Source organism: Coregonus clupeaformis, chromosome 17, assembly GCF_020615455.1.
Source record: "Coregonus clupeaformis isolate EN_2021a chromosome 17, ASM2061545v1, whole genome shotgun sequence".
NCBI classification, from domain to species: Eukaryota; Metazoa; Chordata; class Actinopteri; order Salmoniformes; family Salmonidae; genus Coregonus; species Coregonus clupeaformis.
In genome coordinates this window covers 46,120,139-46,146,062 of record NC_059208.1, presented here as the reverse complement: position 1 = coordinate 46,146,062, position 25,924 = coordinate 46,120,139, and the positions used below count along the sequence as shown (strand labels likewise).

Here is a 25,924-nt window from a genome sequence, read left to right as displayed (position 1 = left end):
ACCACCCATTCTTCATGGCACTCAACCTCCCTCCATACTCTCCATTCTTAAATCCCATCGAGGAGTTCTTCTCTGCCTGGCGCTGGAAAGTGTACGACCGTCATCCTCATCAACAGGTAGCCCTTTTACAGGCAATGGAGGAGGCATGTGGAGATATTGACCAGGCATCATGTCAGGCCTGGATACGGCATTCAAGGATATATTTTCCCGGTGCCTTGGACTGGAGGATATCGCATGCGATGTGGACGAAATTTTGTGGCCGGACCCAGAAAGACGACATGATGTAGGCTGATTGTTTTTCTTTTTTTTGTGAAATTACTATTTTGTGTTCTGACTTTGTCTTGGTTTTGAAGAGTGTGAATAAACACCAATACTTGAAGTTTGGATCCTTGTATGTTTACATGACACTATGACAAAAGTATGACCTCAAATTGACATCTGTACACAGAGAAAGCAAAAGCCAGATGTGTTTTGTATTCATACCATCAGTGTGTAGTTGGCACATTGTGTGCTTAGTAGATGATGGCTTGTGTTTACTGTTTGATACGAAAACACAATTTTTAAGAAGGTGTGAAGAGTTAATCTAGCTGTGTTCGCTTTTGCAAGAGAACTACAATGTTTTGATAATTGGGTGAAAGGTTTTCTTATTTGTGTGTAGAGTTTAGCAAAAATAGCCAATAGTTACAAAAAATTTGCTTAACCAATCAGAAAAAACTGTAACATGTTTATCAAATATGTTCGTTTTTCTGGTAAGCAATGAAAACACCCCCTAAATGGGAGAAATGCAACATGTGGCTAAACGGTTTGTGCTATCTGGTATCCTTGGGACGTCCCTACCCTAAACCCTAACCCTAACCTTAACCCCTACCCTAACCTTAACCTTAATAGTTAACCTTAACCATTTTACATTTCAACTTAAATTGGGTAACATCAGAGTTGGGACGTCCCATAGAATCCTGATAGCAAGGACCGTGGCTAAACCTGTGAACTTCACCAGTGCGCGGTCACCTAGTAGGAGGAGCTAGCTCATGGCGGTGGGAAGTAAGTAGACAGGTTAGCAATACCAAACCAAAGAAAGACAATTACTAAACATTTAAAAATGTATAATATGATTATCAGACTCTGGTGTTAGTTCCTTTACATGTTCCTTTACAATATTTGAGGACTAGAGAAAGCATAGGTTAGCAAGCAAGAATTAGTTAGTTTGTTTGGGGAGAAATGGAGGGAAATGTCCGTCAAGTGAATATAGCTCACAGGCACATCATCACACCTATGTCTTCATATTTTGATGATAATGCCACTTAAAAAATGTAGGCTATTCCTGATTGGTGATATTTCCTCTTAATTAATGTTAGAATGTAGGCTATTCCTGATTTATGATAGTTCCACTTAAAGAATGTAGGTTATTCCTGATTGATGATAGTTCCACTACCTCTTACCGTCATATGGATACTATGATTCAAATTGATAATCTCAGGAACTCTTCTGGGGCAAAGTAGGCCTGTGTTCCTCCGTTGCTGCGTTACTTTGTGTGTGTGTGTTTTTTGTGTGTGTGCGGGTGTGTGTGTGTGTGTGTGTGTGTGTGCCTCTTTCTGGATATGTGCTATCAGACCACCTTAATAAACCATGTAAGCTTGGGAACTGAACTGAAATAGAAATGTAATATGGTTTTCCGACATTTGGGGATGTGTTTTACTATTGCTGGTTATCCTAAAGCATCAGCTTTCTCAGGAGAGACCGTGTGTGTGTGTCTGTTTGTGTGTGTGTGTGTGTGTGTGTGTGTGTGAATGTGTGTGTGTGTGTATGTGTGTGTGTGTGTGTATTTGTGTGTGTGTGTGTGTGTGTGTGTGTGTGTGTGTGTGTGTGCGTGTGTGTTTGTGTGTGTGTGTGTGTGTATTTGTTTGTGTGTGTGTGTGCGTGTGTGTGTGTGTGTGTGTGTATGTGTGTGTGTGTTTTTGTGTGTGTGTGTGTGTGTGTGTGCGTGTGTGTATGTGTGTGTGTGTGTGTGTATGTGTGTGCGTGTGTGTATGTGTGTGTGTGTGTGTATGTGTGTGTGTGTGTGTGTGTGCGTGTGTGTTTGTGGCAATTCAGAGAGAACTTCAGTGTTTTTGTTACTTGTCTCTAATGTTCATGTGTCCATTATTCCTAGCTTTGTGGACGCAACTCCAAATAGTGTTTTCCCGAAAGAAAGGCAGAATAGCAAATGCGATATAGATGCACTGCTATGGCAGAACAGTATTCCATACCACAGTTACTTATATGTATATTTTCTGTTCACTCTCTCTATCCAGACCCCTACTCAGAACCAGATGATGATGACCTGAAGGTGAAGACACAGAGACCCAGATCAGCAGACCAGCCAGGTGTGTTTCAGGCACAGACAGGTGAGTCGTGATGTGTGTGTGTGTGTGACAGAGAGAGAGAGAGAGAGAGAGAGAGAGAGAGAGAGAGAGAGAGAGAGAGAGAGAGAGAGAGAGAGAGAGAGAGAGAGAGAGAGAAAGAGATAGGCGGCTAGGGTCTGACTGGGGATGGATGTACACACCGCTGGATAAAATAATGGAGAAGGAAGGTTGGACTAATCTGTTATATAATCCTATAAAATATGGTACAAGAATATATATATATATATATATTTTACAGAAATAGAAAAAAAAAAACATGAAGCCACGCACACGCAAACACACACACAGCCACGGCCCCCTTGGCCCCCACCGTTGCCATAGGGATACCCCACTGGGGGGAAACCTTGGCACTGCCTCTCCTGTTCTCATCCTCCCTTCCTCCTCTCCTTCTCCTCACCCCCCCATCCCTGGGGCTCCTGTGATGAGCTTAAGTCCTGACTCACCACATGTAAACTAAGATGTAATGCGATTAACGGACGTGCAATTAATTTGATTTAACCGTGCGCTGTTTGATGACGCCCCCCTCCAAGGACATGCTTTATGTAAACAGGGGAATAAAGGGGAGAAAATCAGATAAAATCAAATCAAATCAAATTGTATTGGCCACATGCGCCGAATACAACAGGTCATTACAGTGAAATGCTTAACCAACAGTGCATTTATTTTTAATAAAACAAATTTAAAAAAAGTAGAATAAAACAAAAAAGTGTTGAGAAAAAAAGAGCAGAAGTAAAATAAAATAACAGTAGGGAGGCTATATATACAGGGGGGTACCGGTGCAGAGTCAATGTGTGGGGGCACCGGCTAGTTGAGGTAGTTGAAGTAATATGTACATGTGGGTAGAGTTAAAGTGACTATGCATAAATAATTAACAGAGTAGCAGCAGTGTAAAAAGATGGGTTGGGGGGGGGGCAGTGCAAATAGTCCGGGTAGAGAAAGTGAGGTAGGAATGAGCGAGAGAGAGAGAGAGAGAGAGAGAGCGAGAGGGATAATGCATAAGTGCCCCTGTGGTGAGGCTTGTGCAATTCCCTACTGCTGGTGTCCTTGTGCACCTTCCTCTGTGAAAGGAGAGCGGGAGAGAGAGAGATTTAGGGGTGAGCGTGCGAGAGGAGAGTGAGATAGCGGTTTGGGGCGAAAGAGGGTGAGGGAGAGTGAAATAGAGGTTTGGGGTGAAAGAGGGGTGAGGGAGAGTGTGTGTTTGTGTAAGATGGGCGGAGCGAGTCATCTTATAAAAGATAGAAGCAGGAGAAGAGAGAGGGGCCAAGGGTCATGATTACATAAATATTTCCCATCTCAACCCTCCCTTTTCTCTTCTCTTCCCCCTCTCCTCCTCTCTCTCATCTCCTCACCTCTCCCCTCTCCTCCTCTGTCTCCTTACCCCTCCTCTCTCCTCCTCTCTCTCCTCTCCTCACCCCTCTCCTCTCTCTCTCCACAACCCTGCCCTCTCCTCTCTCTCCTCACCCCTCCCCTCTCCTCCTCTCTACTCACCCCTCCCCTCTCCTCTCTCTCTCCTCACCCCTCCCCTCTCCTCCTCTCTCTTCTCACCCCTACCCTCTCCTCCTCTCTCTCCTCACCCCTCCCCTCTCCTCCTCTCTATATTCACCCCTCCCCTCTCCTCCTCTCTCTACTAACCCCTCCCCTCTCCTCCTCTCTCTCCTCACCCCCCCCCTCTCCTCCTCTCTCTCCTCACCCCCTCCCCTCTCCTCCTCTTTCTACTCATCCCTCCCCTCTCCTCCTCTCTCTCCTCACACCTCCTCTCTACACCTCTCTCTCCTCACCCCTCCCCTCTCCTCCTCTCTCTACTCACCCCTCCCGCTCCTCCTCTCTCTCCTCACCCCTCCGCTCTCCTCCTCTCTCTCCTCACCCCCTCCCCTCTCCTACTCTCTCTCTCTACTCATCCTTCCCCACTCCTCATCTCTCTCCCTCACCCCCTCCCCTCTCCTCCTCTCTCTACTAACCCCCTCCCCTCTCCTCCTCTCTCTCCTCACCCCTCCCCTCTCCTCCTCTCTCTCCTCACCCCTCCCCTCTCCTCCTCTTTCTACTCATCCCTCCCCTCTCCTCCTCTCTCTCCTCACCCCTCCCCTCTCCTCCTCTCTCTCCTCACCCCCTCCCCTCTCCTCCTCTCTCTACTCACCCCTCCCGCTCCTCCTCTCTCTCCTCACCCCCTCCCCTCTCCTCCTCTCTCTACTCACCCCCTCCCCTCTCCTCCTCTCTCTTCTCACCCCTCCCCCTTTCATCCTCTCTCCTCACCCCTCCCCTCTCCTCCTCTCTCTCTCTACTCATCCTTCCCCTCTCCTCATCTCTCTCCTCACCCCTCCCCTCTCCTCCTCTCTCTACTCAACCCTTCCCTCTCCTCCTCTCTCTCCTCACCCCTCCCCTCTCCTCCTCTCTCTCCTCACCTCTCCCCTCTCCCCCCCTCCTCTCTCTACTCACACCTCCCCTCTCCTCCTCTCTCTACTCATCCCTCCCCTCTCCTCCTCTCTCTACTCACCCCTCCTCTCTCCTCCTCTCTCTCCTCACCTCTCCCCTCTCCTCCTCTCTCTACTCACCCCTCCCCTCTCCTCCTCTCTCTACTCACCCCTCCCCTCTCCTCCTCTCTCTCCTCTCCTCACCCCTCCCCTCTCCTCTCTTTCCTCACCCCTCCCCTCCCCTTCTCTCTCTACTCCCCCCTCCCCTCTACTCCTCTCTCTACTCACCCCTCCCCTCTCCTCCTCTCTCTACTCACCCCTCCCCTCTCCACCATGTTGTACATATCAGTGAAGATTGTACCCATTTTTACTGCTGTCCCTTTCATTTAGCCTGTTACGTTTGACATGCAACCCCTTCAAAACACACACACACACGCAAACACACACACACACACACACACAAATGGTACCCTGTCCCAAATGGTATCCTGGCACCCTATTCTTTATATAGTGCACTACCTGTGACCAGGGCCCTATGAGCTCTATGGGTCCTGGTCAAAAGTAGCGCACTATATATGGAATAGGGTGTCATTTGGGACACATCCCATATTAATGCTCATGAATACTATCTAAATCCTCATGAATATTACCTAAAGGCTCATGAATAGCAGACCACAGCTTACATGCACTGCCTATAGAGCTTATGAATATTACTGTAGAAGTAATAGGGATTCAGTAGACCAATTATACCTTTTGCCCCTTTTGCTCATTTATTCATCCCTTTCTTTCTCTACCTCTCCCTTCGGTCTCCGTCAAGTCACATCATTAAAGTAAGATTAATAGGCATGAAAGAAACTTCACAACCAAACTACAGCAGCAACAATGGCAATGATATGTTTGTGCTCTCTCTCTCTCTCTCTCTCTCTCTCTCTCTCTCTCTCTCTCTCTCTCTCTCTCTCTCTCTCTCTCTCTCTCTCTCTCTCTCTCTCTCTCTCTCCCTCTCCCTCCCTCCCTCCCTCCCTCCCTCTCTCCCTCTCTCTTCTCTATCTTCTGTTCTCTCTCTTTCTCTATGTCTCTCTGTGTCTCTCTGTCTCTCTCTCTCTCTCTGTCTCTGTCTCTGTCTCTGTCTCTGTCTCTGTCTCTGTCTCTGTCTCTGTCTCTGTCTCTGTCTCTGTCTCTGTCTCTCTCTCTCTCTCTCTCTCTCTCTCTCTCTCTCTCTCTCTCTCTCTCTCTCTCTCTCTCTCTCTCTCTCTCTCTCTCTCTCTCTCTCTCTCTCTCTCTCTCTCTCTCTCTCTCTCTCTCTCTCTCTCTCACTCCAGGTGACCCTGCGGCAGAGGAGTGGTCTCAGTGGAGTGTGTGTTCGTTAACGTGTGGCCAGGGTTGGCAGGTGCGGACGCGCTCGTGTGTGTCCTCTCCCTACGGCACCCTGTGTAGCGGAGCCCTGAGAGAGACACGTATGTGTAACAATACAGCCACCTGCCCCGGTGACCCAGCACTGAGCTCAGGTAGGCGTGACATTATCACACACACACACACACACACACACACACACACACACACACACACACACACTGCAAAGACCACAGATAGTAGAGTACCTAACACAAGCTTCATAAACATTTCATAACCACTGTATGATCACAGATGTAAACTTCACTGAGACTGCATGAAACTGCACAGCCGGTACACAGATTCGCCCTACTATAGCTAGTGCCCCCACTGTGAAACCTGGCCTTGACTGTCTGTTCACTAATGTGTGTGTGTGTGTGTGTGTATTTGCATGCATGCCAGCCTGTGTGTGTGTACGTGTTTACAGAACACACACTATGCAACATTTGTTTTTACTGATGCTCTTCCTGAGAGAGAAGACGGAGGAAAAAGCAACAACATTTCCCTTCCCTGTCAGTGCATATGCTAATCTTGTTCTTATGCAAATGTGAGAATGTGATTTGTATGGCTAAGTGGCTTATTTTCCATCAAGCGCCAATATGAATCCCCTCAGCTGATCCTTTGATGAGAGATTGGTAGCTGTGTTGCATTTTGTTAATTATTTAATTATTTCATTTTTTATTTCATTTTTTCCAGCCCTTCTCTCAGATGTGATTTTCTTCCCGCCGTGGCTTCGGGGGGTTGCGTTGGATTGGGTAAGGCGGGGCGGGAAGGCGTGAAGCGGGTGGATGAGATGGAAGGCTAATCAAAGTGGACGGTGACCATGGGGGATGTTAGGGGCGACTGGCGCGGCGCGGTGTTTCGATTGACTGTTTCCTGTGATGCATCGGGGATGGAGGGAGAGACTCCATGCTTCATATGGTTTATTCATCTATTTTCCTCTCCAATCACACAGTGTGGATGTACACACACCGACAGGGACCAACAAACACACACACCAACCTATTTCCACTCAGAGTAGCCTGCGAGCTTGGAATATGCATTCATGATTTGAAGAGCAGCTCACATGCGCAAGTATGTATGAACGTGCACACACACACGCGGTCCAAGGAGACATACACACACACACACACACTCACACACAAACCATATTCCTTATTCATCAGTGCTACATGATCTCTCCATGTGTGACGTTAATGTAAGGCAGTGAATTATTAATGTGTAGGTCAATGTAATTCACTAGAAACATTTGTTCATATAGCAACAAGGGACAGTTACTCTACATGCATGCTTTCAGTCACACACTTTTACACTAGATCACAAATGGTCACACACACACGCACACACACACACACACAGATATACACATGCACACACTCACACACACACAGATATACATATGCACACACTCACACACACACATAGTGTAGTATTTGAATAGTTTTTGAATAATGTAGTGCCTTTCACTGGAACTGATTCATCATGTTATTCATATCATTCTCCATGTGTGTCTCCTGATTTAGCTGACAAACACACACACACAGAAAGAGCGAGACACACACACACATGCACATACAATAATGCATTACTCGAAATAGAGCTTATGACACCATATGAAAATGGAACCCAATAGAAAACCTAAGCTTGGTTGACAATACTTTTTTCTACCAAAAGATACACTATATTTACAAAAATATGTGGACACCCCTTCAAATTAGTGGATTCGGCTATTTCAGCCACACCCGTTGCTCATTTTATTTGACAGGTGTATAAAATCTAGCGCACCACCATGCAATCTCTATAGACAAACATTGGCAGTAGAATGGCCCGTACTGAAGAGATCAGTGACTTCAACGTGGCACCGTCATAGGATGCCACCTTTCCAACAAGTGAGTTCGTCAAATTTCTGCCCTGCTAAAGCTGCCCTGGTCAACTGTAAGTGCTGTTATTGTGAAGTAGAAATGTCTAGCCCTGACTCAGTCACGCCCTGACTTAGGGGACGCTTATATGTTGAGTCAGGGTGTGTATATTCCTTGTTGTGTTTGTTTTATGTTGTAGGATCTAGTATGCATAGACCTATGTTGGCCGGTGTGGTTCCCAATCAGAGGCAGCTGTCGCTCGTTGTCTCTGATTGGGGACCATACTTAGGCAGCCTATTGGCACTAGTGGGTAGTGGGATCTTGTTCCTTGTGAGGTATGTTGTTTGTGTACCTTGGACTTCACGTTTTGTTTAGGTTGTTGTTTTGTCGTTGTTTATTCGTTTCAAATAAACATGTATGCATATCACGCTGCACCTTGGTTCGACCAGTCCTTCAACGAGCGTGACACTAGGAGCAACAACGGCTCAGCCGTTTAGTGGTAGGCCACATAAGCTCACTGAACGGGACCGCAGAGTGCTGAAGCGTTTAGCACGTAAAAATCGTCTTTCTTCGGTTGCAACACTCAATACCGACTTCTGGAGTGGTGTAAAGCTCAACGCCATTGGACTCTGGAGCAGTGGAAATGCGTTCTCTGGAGTGATGAATCACGCTTCACCATCTGGCAGTCCGACAGATTAATCTGGGTTTGGCGAATGCCAGGAGAACGCTACCTGCCCCAGTGCATAGTGGCAACTGTAAAGTTTGGTGGAGGAAGAATAATGGTCTGGGGCTGTTTTTCATGTTTCGGGCTAGGCCCCTTAGTTCCAGTGAATGGAAATCTTAATGCTACAGCATACAATTACATTCTAGACGATTCTGTGCTTCCAACTTTGTGGCAACAGTTTGGGGAAGGCCCTTTCCTGTTGCAGCATGACAATGCCCCCATGCACAAAGTGGTGTCTATACAGAAATGGTTTGTCAAGATCGGTGTGGAAGAACTTGACTGGCCTGCACAGAGCCCTGACCTCAACCCCATCAAACCCCGCAGAAATGTTCCAAAATCTAGTGGAAAGCCTTCCCAGAAGAGTGGAGGCTGTTATAACAGCAAAAAAGGGACCAACTCCATATTAATGCCCATGATTTTGGAATGAGATGTTGAATGGGCAGGCGTCCACATACTTTTGGTCATGTAGTGTTTATCATTTTATACAGGAATAGAGGGAACATATTCTGTTTTGACAATGAGGTCGGTACACTAGTCCTTGAGCTAGGGACATGATAGTTTGAGAGATGGGGAACTTGTGTTTGTGTGTGTGTGTGCGTGGTTGCGTGCATGTGTGTGTGACTGTGTGAAGTGCCGTCTGCTGTCTCAAGTTGTCCAAGTTGCCATTGATCGTTGTCATGGCGGTGGTGTAGCAAAGGTCTGTGTGTCTGTCTGCATGTGTGTGGTGTTCTTTTGTAAACATATTTCTTCATATTCAATGGGCTTTCTGCGTTGTTAGTTTTTTTTCTCTAATATGACCTTTGGCCTTGCTCTTTCTCGTTGCCTTGGTTGTGTGCTCTCTGGGCTCATTTGCAAATGCATAAATAGGCTCTGGTATACGTGTGTGTCACAGGAGGTTGGTGGCACCTTAATTGGGGAGGATGGGCTTGTGGTAATGGCTGAATAGGGGGAATTGTATCAATTGTATTAATTGTATATGGTTTCCATGTGTTTGATGCCATTCCATTCGCTCTGTTCCAGCCATTATTATGAGCCGTCCTCCCCTCAGCAGCCTCCACTGGTGTGTGTGTGTGTGTTCACTCCTCCATATTCCTCGCTTTCTGTCCCCCAACCTTCCTCACTCTGCCGTGCATATACTCAAAAACACACCCTGATGCTTTTTACTGTGTGTGTCTCAAACTCCTGTTCCCTACCTGTGCTACTGTTTCCACACACAGTCTCTGTGTGTATGTGGCTCTGGTAGTAAGTAGCACTTTACATGGGGATTGTCTCTGGATACTGTGTCACTTATTCACTCATTCCTTGTCTTGCAAAGTAATCAATTTTCCAGGCTAATGGGGTAAACTCTCCCTCTGACCAATAGGTGGTGCTACATCCCAGTGTTTTAACCATCACTACATCCCAGTGTTTTAACCCTCACTACACCCCAGTGTTTTAACCCTCACTACATCCCAGTGTTTTAACCCTCACTACATCCCAGTGTTTTAAACCTCACTACATCCCAGTGTTTTAACCCTCACTACATCCCAGTGTTTGAACCTTCACCACACCCCAGTATTTGAACCCTCACTACACCTCAGTCTTTTAACCCTCACTACACCTCAGTCTTTTAACCCTCACTACACCCCAGTCTTTTAACCCTCACTACACCCCAGTCTTTTTACCCTAACCACATCCCAGTGTTTAAACCCTCACTACTCCACAGTGTTTTGACCCTCACTACACCCCAGTGTTTTGACCCTCACTACATCCCAGTGTTTTGACCCTAACCACATCCCAGTGTTTAAACCCTCACTACTCCACAGTGTTTTGACCCTCACTACATCCCAGTTTTTTAACACTCACTACACCCCAGTGTTTTGACCCTTACTACACCCCAGTGTTTTGACCCTCACTACGTCCCAGTGTTTTGACCCTCACTACATCCCAGTGTTTTGACCCTCACTACACCCCAGTGTTTTAACCCTCACTACACCCCAGTGTTTTAACCCTCACAACATCCCAGTGTTTTAACCCTCACTATATCCCAGTGTTTTAACCCTCACTACACCCCAGTGTTTTAACCATCACTACACCCCAGTGTTTTAAAACTCACTACACCCCAGTGTTTTAACACTCACTACACCCCAGTGTTTTGAACCTCACTACAACCCAGTGTTTAACCCTCACTACATCCCATTGTTACAGAGAGCTTCAAAGGTATTGGGAGAGTGACAATTTGGTTGTTGTTTTGAAATAATACAATGAATATGAGGTTAAAGTGCAGACTATCAGCTTTAATTTGAGGGTATTTTCATCCATATTGGGTGAACCATTTAGAAATCACAGCACTTTTTTTTTACAGAGTCCACCCATTTTAGGGTACCAAAAGCATTGGGACAAATTCACTTAAATGTGTATTAAAGTAGTAACATTTTAAGTATTTGGTCCCATTTTCCTAGCATGCAATTACTACATTAAGCCTGTGACTGTACAAACTTGTTGGATGCATTTGCTGTTTGTTTTGGTTGTTTCAGATTATTTAGTACCCAATAGAAATGAATGGTAAATAATATATAATATAAATCATATATTGTGTCATTTTGGAGTCACTTTTATTGTAAATAAGAATAGAATATGTTTCTAAAATCTTCTACATTAATGTTGATGCTGTCCATGATTAAGGATAATCCTGAATGAATCGTGAATAATTATGAGTTACAGAGGTATAAATATCATACCCTCAAGACATGCTAAGCGTTTACCATTATAATAACGGGAGGTTAGCATTTTTGGGGGGTATTTCACAAATTTGTTTACATCCCTGTTAGTGAGCATTTCTCCTTTGCCAAGATTATCCATCCACCTGACAGGTGTCGCCTATCAAGGAGCTGATTAAACAACATGATCATTACACAGGTGCACCTTGTGCTGGGATCAATAAAAGGCCAGTCTAAAATGTGCAGTTTTGTCACAGAACACAATGCCACAGATGTCTTAAGTTTTGAGGAAGCATGACATTTGCATGCTGACTGCAGGAATGTCCACCAGAGTATTTGCCAGATAATTGAATGTTCATTTCTCTACCATAGCCACCTCCAACGTTTTAGAGAATTTGGCAGTATGTCCAGCCGGCCTCACAACCGCAGACCACGTGTAACCACGCCAGCCCAGGACCTCCACATCCGGCTTCTTCACCTGCGGGATCGTCTGAGATCAGCCACCCAGACAGCTGATGAAACTGTGGGTTTGCACAACCTAAGAATTTCTGCACAAACTGTCAGAAACTGTCTCAGGGAAGCTCATCTGCGTGCTCATCGTCCTCACCAGGGTCTTGACCTGACTGCAATTCGGCGTCGTAACCGACTTCAGTGGGCAAATGCTCACCTATGGCCACTGGCACGCTGGAGAAGTGTGCTCTTCATGGATAAATCCTGGTTTCAACTGAATGACGTCGTATGGGCGAGCCGTTTGCTGATGTCAACGTTATAAACAGAGTGCCCCATTGTGGCGGTGGGGTTATGTTATGGGGAGGCATAAGCAACAGACAACGAACACAGTTGCATTTTATCTATGGCAATTTGAAGGCACAGAGATACCGTGACGAGATCCTGAGGCCCATTGTCGTGCCATATATATCCGCCGCCATCACTTCATGCTTCAGCAGGATAATGCACAGTCTCATGTTGCAAGGATCTGTACACAATTCCTGGAAGCTGAAAATGTCCCCATTTTTTCCATGGCATGCTTACTCACCAGACATGTCACCCATTGAGCATGTTTGGAATGCTCTGGATTGACATCTACGACAGCGTGTTCCAGTTCCTGCCAACATCCAGCAACTTCGCACAGCCATCGAAGAGGACTGGGACAACATTCCACAGGCCACAATCAACAGCCTGATCAACTTTATGTGAAGGAGATGTGTCGTGCTGCATTCTGATCCACGCCGCTACTTTTTTTTTAAGGTATCTGTGCCCAACAGATGCATATCTGTATTTCCAGTCATGTGAAAAACATAGATTAGGGCCTATTGATTTTATTTCAATTGACTGATTTCCTGACATAAACTGTAACTCAGTAAAATCTTTGAAATTGTTGCATGTTGAGTTTATATTTTTGTTCAGTGTATTTTAATACACATATGTTACACCCCAGTGTTATAACCCTCTCTACACCCCAGTGTTATAACCCTCTCTACACACCAGTGTTATAACCCTCTACACCCCAGTGTTAAAACCCTCTACATCCCAGTGTTATAACCCTCTCTACACCCCAGTGTTATAACCCTCTCTACACCCCAGTGTTATAACCCTCTCTACACCCCAGTGTTATAACCGTCTCTACACCCCAGTGTTATAACCCTCTCTACATCCCAGTGTTATAACCCTCTCTACACCCCAGTGTTATAACCCTCTCTACACCCCAGTGTTATAACCCTCTCTACATCCCAGTGTTATAACCCTCTACATCCCAGTGTTATAACCGTCTCTACATCCCAGTGTTATAACCCTCTCTACACCCCAGTGTTATAACCCTCTCTACACCCCAGTGTTATAACCCTCTCTACACCCCAGTGTTATAACCCTCTCTATACCCCAGTGTTATAACCCTCTCTATACCCCAGTGTTATAACCCTCTCTACACCCCAGTGTTATAACCCTCTCTACACCCCAGTGTTATAACCCTCTACATCCCAGTGTTATAACCGTCTCTACACCCCAGTGTTATAACCCTCTCTATACCCCAGTGTTATAACCGTCTCTACACCCCAGTGTTATAACCCTCTCTACACCCCAGTGTTATAACCCTCTCTACACCCCAGTGTTATAACACTCTCTATACCCCAGTGTTATATCCCTCTCTACACCCCAGTGTTATAACTCTCTCAGGCTGTGGTGGTGGAGGGCAGTTTTCTGATGTTCACTCTTATGTCCCCATTCCCTCTCTCATCCAGGCTACTGATTACAGTTTTTTCTGAATGCTTAAGCGCTAATCGTGATTCTTGTAGCACAATTTCTAAAACTATTAATACGTATAGCAAAACCACTCACTGAGTTTGCAAAACTAAAAGCACAAACACTGCTTTGCACTCAGTTTACAATTTTGTAACACACACTTTGCAAAACTGTAGGCACAATTCACTGCACAACGATCTTTTTGCAGAACTTTAAACACAACTCACTGCTTACACTCAATTACCAAATTTCCAACACACTCCTAGCAAAATTATACACATGTATGGCTATCATTAACACTATTTTGCCAACTGTCTGGCACACTTGCACATGTGAAAACTGTTGTAGATAATTAGTTCACTTTGCAATCAGCCTAAGCACTATAAATAAGCCACAGGTAAGCTGTCTGTGTGGAGTACAATGGAAGGAGCAGTAAGAGGGAGAAGATTGAGAATCAGAGGAGGCCGAGGAGGCCGAGGGAGAGGACGTGGAGTTGAAGAAGTTGGAGGAAGAGGACGTGGAGTTGAAGAAGCGAGAGGGCTAGAGGAAGTTAGAGGAAGAGGACAAGGAGGAGCAATAAGAGGACGAGGAGGGGAAAGAGGAAGGGTAAGAAGAGTAAGAAATAGAATAACTGATGACATCAGAGCTACAATAGTGGACCATGTCATCAACCATGGGATGACCCTGAGGGAAGCTGGCCAACGGGTTCAGCCTAATTTGAGCCGCTACACTGTGGCAAGCATCATTAGGACATTTCGAAATGAGAATCGGTAACTACTTTGTAGCACTGCCATACTCTAATGAGAAACACAACAGTACCATACATGCAAAAATACTGAAATTGTTACTTTACAGAATTGCTAGACGTCCAGATGTTGGGGGCAGAGGAAGAATGTTCACTCCAGAGCAAGAGACCCATATAGTGAACATGGTGATTGCCAATAATGCAATAAGACTGCGCGAAATACAGCAGCGCATAATTGATAATGACACCATCTTACAAAATATACACAGTGTAAGTATTTCAGCACTAAGTCGTGTACTTGCGCGCCACAGAATAAGAATGAAGCAAATTTACAGAGTTCCTTTCGAGAGAAACACAGAACGTGTAAAGCAACTGCGATATGACTATGTGCAGGTAAGCTATAGTGTCATTGGTTCTGAATTTGGAAGTGCATACTGTAGTGCTGTGCATGGGCCTGATGTGTTGCATTTGTTTTGTCTTGTCCAGAGAGTGATGGAACTAGAAGCAGATGCCATGGGACATGAGCTACTTTTTGTAGATGAGGCCGGTTTTAACCTCAGTAAAACCAGGAGACGTGGCAGGAACATTATTGGACACTGTGCCATCATCAATGTCGCAGGACAACGTGGTGGTAACATAACCATGTGTGCAGCTATAAGCCAAAATGGTGTTGTTCACCATCATGCAACCTTAGGCCCATACAACACTGCACACATTATTGCATTCCTGGACACCTTACATGACATGCTCACTGTTCAGAGACCAGAGCATACCCGATATGTCATCATATGGGACAATGTTAGTTTCCATAGGGCTGCTTTGGTCCGCAACTGGTTTACAGACCACCCATTCTTCATGGCACTCAACCTCCCTCCATACTCTCCATTCTTAAATCCCATCGAGGAGTTCTTCTCTGCCTGGCGCTGGAAAGTGTACGACCGTCATCCTCATCAACAGGTAGCCCTTTTACAGGCAATGGAGGAGGCATGTGGAGATATTGACCAGGCATCATGTCAGGCCTGGATACGGCATTCAAGGAGATATTTTCCCCGGTGCCTTGGACTGGAGGATATCGCATTCGATGTGGACGAAATTTTGTGGCCGGACCCAGAAAGACGACATGATGTAGGCTGATTGTTTTTCTTTTTTTTGTGAAATTACTATTTTGTGTTCTGACTTTGTCTTGGTTTTGATGAGTGTGAATAAACACCAATACTTGAAGTTTGGATCCTTGTATGTTTACATGACACTATGACAAAAGTATGACCTCAAAATGACATCTGTACACAGAGAAAGCAAAAGCCAGATGTGTTTTGTATTCATACCATCAGTGTGTAGTTGGCACATTGTGTGCTTAGTAGATGATGGCTTGTGTTTACTGTTTGATACGAAAACACCATTTTTAAGAAGGTGTGAAGAGTTAATCTAGCTGTGTTCGCTTTTGCAAGAGAACTACAATGTTTTGATAATTGGGTGAAAGGTTTTCTTATTTGTGTGTAGAGTTTTGCAAAAATAGCCAATAGTTACAAAAAATGTGCTTAACCAATCAGAAAAAACTGTAAGTGAACAGATGTGATACCAGGAGCATGCAGACCTTTACTATATATTTCCCTGCTAATTATCTGCTGCTTATATACCTGCAGCTAGCCATGACACCAAACTGATACTAGGACTGTGTGTGTGTGTGTGTGTGTGTACGTGTGAGTGTGTGTGTGTGTGTGTGTGTGTACGTTTGAGTTTGTGTGTATACTTGTGAGTGTGTGTGTGTGTGTACGTGTGAGTGTGCGTGTGTGTGTACGTGTGAGTGTGTGTGTGTGAGTGTGTGTGTGTGCGTACAGTGAGGGAAAAAAGTATTTGATCCCCTGCTGATTTTGTACATTTGCCCACTGCCAAATAAATGATCAGTCTATAATTTTAATGGTAGGTTTATTTCAACAGTGAGAGACAGAATAACAACAAAAAAATCCAGAAAAACACATGTCAAAAATGTTATAAATTGATTTGCATTTTAATGAGGGAAATAAGTATTTGACCCCCTCTCAATCAGGAAGATTTCTGGCTCCCAGGTGACTTTTATACAGGTAACGAGCTGAGATTAGGAGCACACTCTTAAAGGGAGTGCTCCTAATCTCAGTTTGTTACCTGTATAAAAGACACCTTTCCACAGAAGCAATCAATCAATCAGATTCCAAACTCTCCACCATGGCCAAGACCAAAGAGCTCTCCAAGGATGTCAGGGACAAGATTGTAGACCTACACAAGGCTGGAATGGGCTACAAGACCATCGCCAAGCAGCTTGGTGAGAAGGTGACAACAGTTGGTGCGATTATTCGCAAATGGAAGGAACACAAAATAACTCTCAATCTCCCTCAGCCTGGGCCTCCATGCAAGATCTCACCTTGTGGAGTTGCAATGATCATGAGAACGGTGAGGAATCAGCCCAGAACTAAACAGGAGGATCTTGTCAATGATCTCAAGGCAGCTGGGACCATAGTCACCAAGAAAACAATTGGTAACACACTACGCCGTGAAGGACTGAAATCCTGCAGCGCCCGCAAGGTCCCCCTGCTAAAGAAAGCACATATACAGGCCCGTCTGAAGTTTGCCAATGAAAATCTGAATGATTCAGAGGAGAACTGGGTGAAAGTGTTGTGGTCAGATGAGACCAAAATGGAGCTCTTTGGCATCAACTCAACTCGCCGTGTTTGGATGAGGAGGAATGCTGCCTATGACCCCAAGAACACCATCCCCACCGTCAAACATGGAGGTGGAAACATTATGCTTTGGGGGTGTTTTTCTGCTAAGGGGACAGGACAACTTCACTGCATCAAAGGGACGATGGACGGGGCCATGTACCGTCAAATCTTGGGTGAGAACCTCCTTCCCTCAGCCAGCGCATTGAAAATGGGCAGTGGATGGGAATTCCAGAATATCAATGACCCAAAACACAAGGCCAAGGCAACAAAGGAGTGGCTCAAGAAGAAGCACATTAAGGTCCTGGAGTGGCCTAGCCAGTCTCCAGACCTTAATCCCATAGAAAATCTGTGGAGGGAGCTAAAGGTTCGAGTTGCCAAACGTCAGCCTCGAAACCTTAATGACTTGGAGAAGATCTGCAAAGAGGAGTGGAACAAAATCCCTCCTGAGATATGTGCAAACCTGGTGGACAACTACAAGAAACATCTGACCTCTGTGATTGTCAACAAAGGATTTGCCACCAAGTACTAAGTCATGTTTTGCAGAGGGGTCAAATACTTATTTCCCTCATTAAAATGCAAATCAATTTATAACATTTTTAACATGCGTTTTTCTGGATTTTTTTGTTGTTGTTCTGTCTCTCAATGTTCAAATAAACCTCTCATTAAAATTATAGACTGATCATTTCTTTGTCAGTGGGCTAACGTACAAAATCAGCAGGGGATCAAATACTTTTTTCCCTCACTGTATGTGTGTGAGTGTGTGTGTGCGTGTGTGTGGCTACAGTGCATTCAGAAAGTATTCTTACCCCTTGACTTATTTCACATTTTGTTGTGTAACAACCTGAATTCAAAATTGTTTAAATAAATAAAAAGTCACCCATCTACACATAATAGCACATAATGACAAAATGAAAACATGATGTTTGCACATTTATTGAAAATGACATTCAAAATATCTCATTTACGTACATAAATATTCACACACCTGAGTCAATACATGTTAGAATCACCTTTGGCAGCGATTATATCTGTGAGTCTTTCTGGGTAAGTCTTTAAGCACAATGCACACCGGCATAGTACAATATTTGCACTTTTCTTTTTCATTATTCTTCAAGCTCTGTCAAGTTGGTTGTTGATCATTGCTTTTCAGGACGATTTAAGTCCAAACTGTAACTAGGCCACTCAGGACCATTCAATGTCATCTTGGTAAGCAACTCCAGTGTAGATTTGGCCTTGTGTTTTAGGTTATTGTCCTGCTGAAAGATGAATTTGTCTCACAGTGTCTGTTGGAAAGCAGACTGAATCCGCTTTTCCTCTAGGATTTTGCCTGTGCTTAGCTCTATTCCGTTTCTTTTTATCCTAAACGTCTCCCTAGTCCTAGCCGATGACAAGCATACCCATAACATGATGCAGCCACCATCATGCTTGAAAAACTGAAGAGTGGTACTCAGTGATGTGTTGTGTTGGATTAAACAGCCAACAGCCTCATGGTGAAATCCCTGAGAGGTTTCCTTCCTCTCCGGCAACTGAGTTAGGAAGGACGCCTGTATCTTTGTAGTGCCTGGGTGTATTGATACACCATCCTAAGTGTAATTAATAACTTCACTGTGCTCAAAGGGATATTCATTGTCATATACAGCTACCCATCTACCAATACATGTTGGTGCCCTTCCTTGCAAGGCATTGGAAAACCTCCCTGGTCTATGTGGTTGAATTTGTGTTTGAAATTCACTGCTCAACTGAGGGACCTTACAGATAACTGTGTGTGTGGGGTACAGAGATGAGGTAGTCGTTTATGTTAAACACTATTATTACACAGAGAGTGGGACCATGCAACGTATTATGTGACTTGTTAAGCACATTTTTACTTCTGAACTTATTTAGGCTTGCCATAACAAAGGGGTTGAATGCTTATTGACTGAAGACAATTTAGCTTTTCATATTTTAATTAATTTGTAAGCGAGCCAGATTCCTTGTAAATTAATAGACAATGTTTAACAAGTATTCAGCTGATTTTCAAGGGCCCTCTAGTGAACAGTTTGGATGGAGAAGTTTGCTGTAGTCTGTGCTAACATTAGCAGCTCAATATTCTCAGGATGGAGTTAGTTGATTATATAAAAAAACAGTGATTATATAAACACTGTATCTACCTGAAGTTTTGCTCTCAGAGGATGCTTAAAACCAACTGTTTGGCTTGTTTTCATGGCTAAGCAGACCAGGCAGATATTCATGTTGGCAAAGCAACAGGTCTCTCTCTCCCTCTCTCCCTCTCCCTCTCCCTCTCCCTCTCCCTCTCCCTCTCCCTCTCCCTCTCCCTCTCCCTCTCCCTCTCCTTCTCCCTCTCCCTCTATATTCATGTTGGCAAAGAAACAGGTCTCTCTCTCTCTCCCTCTCTCCCTTTCCCTCCCTCTCTCTCTCTCTCTCTCTCTCTCTCTCTCTCTCTCTCTCTCTCTCTCTCTCTCTCTCTCTCTCTCTCTCTCTCTCTCTCTCTCTCTCTCTCTCTCTCTCTCTCTCTCTCTCAAATTCAAGCTGCTTTATTGGCATGAAAAACATTGTGTCAATATTGCCAAAGCAGCAATGTATACAATAATAAAAGTATAAACAATAACAAATAATAATATAAGATGGTAGTAAATAATAATCAAAATTAAATACAAAAATAATAACAATAAAATGGTAACAGTCAATAGTACAAATGTAATAAATATTAAATATAAATATGGAAAATGAAACTATAACTAACTTATAACTAAATAACAGTCATCTTCACCATTACATCAGTACTACAACTACCATCATCATTACTACCACTACTACAACCACCATCATTAAACTGCCATCATTACCATTACCACCCATACCACTACTATTTGGAATGATAAACGACAATAATAATGGTATTAACTATAATAGCAATAACAATAATAATAAGTAAGTTACTATTTACCTTGCAGATGTTATTATTCAGTGTCCCTCAGGCTATGGCAGGCAAATACATTTTTGGCTGCAAGAGGAGCCATTGCTCCTTCGCACATTAGTATTTTTAGTTTTTCCTCTGGTTTTAATAAGTTAAAATTTGGAATAAATGTAGTCATTTCTGTGAATAATGAATCTCTTTGTGAGGAATATTTATCACAGTAAAGGAGGAAGTGCGTCTCTGTTTCTACCTCCCCTGTCGTGTAGTGACCACATATACGCTCCTCTTTGGGTAGCCATGTCTTTTTATGTCTGCCGGTTTCTATTGCCAATTGGTGGTCACTCAGCCTGTACTTGGTAAGGATCTGTCTCTGCTTCGTATCTCTGACAGAGTAGAGATAATCAGCCAATTCATATTCTCTGTTCAGAGCCAGATAGCAATTTAGTCGGCTTTGGGATTTTGTTTCGTTTTTCCAATGTTGTAAATATGAGTCCTTTGATTGGTTCATGATTTTGTTCATTGGAATTCTTTCTTTTGAAGCAGTGCTGGTGTCAGCTTGGTTGGTTAGGTCCAACACCAGCTGACTGAGAGGGCTCGTTTCTGGGCTCAGCTCTTGGGTTTAAAGTGCTTTAAATTGCAGACTTGAATATGGACTTGAATTTAGGTGTAGCCAAAATTTTAATGATCTTTTCTGTATTTTCATTACTACTGGAAAGCGGCCAAATTCTGCCCTGCATGCATTAGTTGGTGTATTTCTCTGGACTTGTAGAATTTTCCAACAGAATTCTGCATGTAGGGCTTCAAATGAATGTTTGTTCCACATTTTAAAGTCCAGTTTATTGAGTGGCCCCCAAACCTCACTTCAATAAAGAGCTATTGGTAGGATTACACTGTCAAATATTTGGGTCCGAATTCTAATTGGGATGTTGATTTTGAATAATTTCATTTTTATTGCAGACAATGCTCTGCTGGCTTTTTTTTTTGAGTGCATTCACTGCCATATTAAAGTTTCCCGATGCAGATATAATATTTGTAATTTTTTGTGTGTTTAATTATGGTGTTGTTCAGGGTGAATTTATATTTGTGTTTCTGACATCTGGCAATATTGCTCTAGAATGTTAAGGTTCTGTTGAAGACCTTCTTTGGTTGGTGATAGATGTACCAAGTCATCAGCATATAGCAGGTATTTTACCTATGTGTCAAATAGTGTGAGTCCTGGGGCTGGAGAATGGTCCGTCATGTCTGCTAATTCATTGATATAAATGTTGAAAAGATTTGGACTCAAACTGCAGCCTTGTCTCACACGTCAACGTTGTGAAAATAGTTATGTTCTTTGGTTTTTGATTTTTATTGCACACTTGTTTTCTGTGTACATACATTTTATTAAGTCATACACCTTACCACCAAGCCCACTTTGGAGAATTTTGTAGAATAGCCCTTCGTGCCAAATAGAATCAAATGCTTTTTTAAAGTCAATAAAGCAAGCAACGATTTTGCCCTCTTTTTTTTGGTGAACGTGTTTATTAATTAGTGTGTGTAAGGTGTATATATGGTCAGTAGTGCGATGGTTAGGGAGAAAGACAATTTGACATTTTCTTATTACATTTTGTTCTTGAAGAAAGGTTTGAATTCTTGAATTCAAAATGCTACAGAAAAACTTTCCCAAGTTGCTGTTTACGCAAATTCCCCTGTAACTATTGGGGTCTGATTTGTCTCCACTTTTGTGGATAGGGGAGATGAGCCCCTGGTTCCAGACATCAGGGAAGCAGCCAGAAGTTAAAACTATGTTGAACAATTTAAGCACAGCATTTTGCAACTCAGGTGTGCTGTTTTTCAGCATTTCATTTCTGATGTTATCTAGACCACAAGCCTTCTTTGATATTATAGATTTGAGTTTTTCATTTAGTTCTTGTTGGGTTATTGGGTAATCTAATGGATTTGGGTTGTTTTTAATGACTGATTGAAGGATGTTCCATTTTTCTTGAATTTCTAATTGGTTCTGCTGTAAGTCTTTTTGTGGGATGTTTTTGTATAGATTATTAAAAATATCTTGTATGGCTTTGTCGTGCTTAAATTGTTCCACATGTCCCAGAACCGATTTTGGTCAATTGCACTTTCAATTTCATCAAGTGTCTTGTTGGTATAATTCAATTTCTTGCGTTTCAGTGTATGTTTATACTGTTTCAGAGTTTCAAAGTATTCATAGCGTAGATCTGGGTTGTTTTGCTGCTTATGTTTTTCATTTAACATTTGTCTTAGGTGTTTTCTAATTGTTTTACATTCGTTATCAAACAATTTTTCAGAAACATTTTGTTTTTTGTTTCTGATGTTGCATTTCTTTGGTTTTCTCAAATTTACTTTCGATGCTGCTTTTTGGAAAATGCAATTGATGTTTTGAGTAGCCGAATTGACACCTTCTTTATTGTTTTGGTATTGTGAGTAATTGAAAAACTGTATAGAGTTCATCATTTTATTTGAGTTCAATGTTTCAATGAATCTCTCTGCACTGTTTTGAGCCCATCTGTACGATTGGTTCATGTTGTAGAGTTTATCGGGCTGTTTTTTAAAAATGAATATTGCCAGTTAATTTCTTCAGAAACACGTTGATCTGACTGTGATCTGACAATGGTGTCTGTTGTCTGACAGTGAATGCACTAATGGAGGAGGGGTCAATGTCAGTGATGGCATAATCGACTACACTTGTCCCAAGAGCTGAGCAGTAAGTAAACTGACCTAAAGAGTCCCCTCTGATTCTACCATTAAGCATGTATAGGCCTAAGGCTCGACAGAGATGCACTAACTCCTTCCCATTTTTGCTCAGTATTTGGTCAGGACTGTTTCTATTATTTATTTTTGGGCTACTGTACAAGGAGGGGTGTCCAAATATGTGGTGGTTACCTCCCGCATCAGTGTAGTCAGGCTCAGAACCTGTTCTTGCATTGAAATCTCCACAAAGAAGCACTTTACCCTCTGCCTGAAATTGAATGATTTCTGTATGGAGATTGTCAAAAAACTGATCATCATTATATGATGAATCTGAAGGAGGAACATAAGTTGCACATATATATATATATACATCATTGTCACAATAGATTGTACATTTGTTAAGTTTTAACCAAATGTGATTAGTACCTTTTTTTCATTTTATTCAGTGCTAAGTCCTGCTTATGCCAAATTATGATTCCACCTGAGTCTCGGCCCCGTTTAACATTTTTATGTTTGATTGATGGTAGTAAACTTTCTCTATAGCCTGAGGGACACTGAGTATCTATGTCTCCACGACACCATGTTTCCAGTAGGTTTATGATGTCCTGTCCCTTGATGTTTTTAATCAATTCTGGATTTGTTGTTTTATAATCAAAATGTGAAGAGTACAGGCCCTGGATATTCCAAGAGCTGATAGTTAATGATCTCATTTATAATAAGTGATATTCACTGGTTTAAGTAAAGTACATTGAAAAAAATAAAAATAATAATAACAATAATAATAATATTAATAATAATAATAGTAATACATACATACATATACACATATATACACATACATACATACATATACATACATACATACATATACACATATCTCTCTCTTTATCTCTCTCTCTCTCTTTATCTTTCTCTCCCTCTCTCTCTTTATCTCTCTCTCTCTCTCTCTCTCTCTCTCTCTCTCTCTCTCTCTCTCTCTCTCTCTCTCTCTCTCTCTCTCTCTCTCTCTCTCTCTCTCTCTCTCTCTCTCTCTCTCTCTCTCTCTCTCTCTCTCTGTCTCTCCTAATCTCTCTCTCGCTCTCTTCTCTCCATCTCTCTCTCCATCTCTCTCTCTTGCTCTATCTCATCACTCCTTCCTCTCCATCTCTCTCTTGCTCTCTCTCATCACTCCTTCCTCTCCCTCTCTCTCTCTTGCTCTCTCTCATCACTCCTTCCTCTCCCTCTCTCTCTTCCTCTCTCTCATCACTCCTTTCTCTCCCTCTCTCTCTCTTACTCTCTCGCTCTCCCCCCTCTCTCCCCCCATTTTTGTCCCTCCCTCTGAGCTTTGCTCTCTACAGCTGAGTTAGTTAATTGTTAATCAGCATGTTTTAATCACACTCCAGCGTCCAGCCCCCCTCAGCACGTACAGGTGCATCTAGCTAGTTTTTTATCCCTCTCCCTCACTCACTTTCTCTCTCTCCATTTCTCTCCTTCTCTCTCTCCTTTTTCCTCTACCTCTTTCTATCTCACATTGTATTTCAACAGCCCTCCCTCCAGCCGTTTCTCACTCTTTCCCTCTCTCTCATTCAATATTCCCCAAAGTGTTAACGTTATGCACGCCTTCAAAATCTTTGACTCATTAGAATGCACTCCAAGTATCTACAATGGATTCATCCCCCTTTCTCCCCCTCTTTCTTCATGTTCTATTTTTCTTCACTTCTGTCTTTGTGTTTTCAAATCTCATATTGCCATAAGATTGTCCATTCAAACTCCCAAAATCAATGTATTTTTCCCTGTGGTTCTCCCTTTCCCTTTCTCTCTATTCCTCCCCCTTTCTCTCTATCCCTCCATCCCTCACTCTTCTTCTCTCCGAATATTTCTCTTTCCCTCCTTTCTTACGACTACTCTGCTTATAGTGATCTGTATGTTTGTGATTCTGTGGACACATAGTATGTACAGTATGTCTATTGCCTGTGGGCATGTGGTGTAGTCTGTTTATTTGTCTTACTGGTTGGCAATGTATTGCGTACGCTGCCGTGTTGTGTTCCTCCGCATTGTGCTGTTCTGGTTCCTTAACACTTCACCCCCAGCATGCCATAACTCAACACTGTCACTCGGCTAACTCCCAGTCCCATTCATAAAGTTGGATAAAGGACTTGCTTGCCATTTCACCATTTTAGTAGATTTCGAAGATGAGCCATCTATACAACTCTAAGGTTTCATTGCACAGAGGAGGACTTTTATCCTAGACACTGATCTCAGGTCCCTTTTGGTAAACCCTTTTGGTAAACTAGCGGGATTTGGAACAGTAAACTAATCCTAGACCTGTGACCATAAGCAACTTCTACTCAGAGTGGTAAGAACAAGAAAGCTTCCTCTCAAAAACCAGGCCACCATATTCTCTAGGATCAGTTTAGCCTCTTATTCATTACATTTACAAAGGCAAAACTGATCCTAGATCAGCATTTGTACTCTGAGAGGCTTTATGAATACTGTCCCAGGTTATATTAAGATGTTCATTAAAATATATGAAATAGAAGGCATCACATCGTTTGAATGAATAAGTTGATGAATGTTTAACCGCATTGCTGATCAGAGTCTGATAATGCTGTGCCCTCAACATTACATTTTAATGACCAAAAAGTATAGTAGTTTTAATCAATTTGGAATGTACTTTATGAACATTGTCATACTATCTGTGCATAAATCCATGAAATCAAATGTCTTTATATGTTCACACCTCTAACCTTACTATCTCATATGCCATTCATTATCTAACACCAGGGTTGCTTTCAGGAGGGTGCAACACACTTTAAGTTGCAGATAGAAAATACCATGAATAGAGCTGACACGATTCCTCACTCTCTGCATGAGCGGCTTTTCTGTTCCACACAATATATTTCTATCTGAACGTCCTTCGTAACAGCTGCTGGTGGAGGTGGAACTTTTGGTTTTGGGTAGCTTGGAGCGTGTTCTTTCCTGGTTTGAATGATATGGAGAGGTGGCGAGGGCCACTTCTTACCTCTGTGCCATCTGTGTTACTGTTGGTTCTTTTGAGAGCTGTGCTAGTGTTCATTTACTCACTTTCTGTCTCATCCTCTAACCCCATTTGCAGACAGGAGTTATAATCCCGCCTCCAAGCTCACATTCTCTAACCCAATT

General features: G+C 43.1%; 1 protein-coding gene across 1 annotated transcript in view; it reads left to right on the top strand.

Annotated features, from left to right (window-relative positions):
- LOC121586675 (adhesion G protein-coupled receptor B2-like) overlaps nt 1–25,924 on the top strand; it is a gene marked incomplete at its 3' end in the record, with an annotated part of 426,163 nt that overhangs the window by 273,837 nt on the left and 126,402 nt on the right. The window contains 2 exon segments of the mRNA XM_041903589.2: nt 2,292–2,384; nt 6,130–6,315. Of these exon segments, the coding sequence (XP_041759523.2) occupies nt 2,292–2,384; nt 6,130–6,315 (279 nt within the window).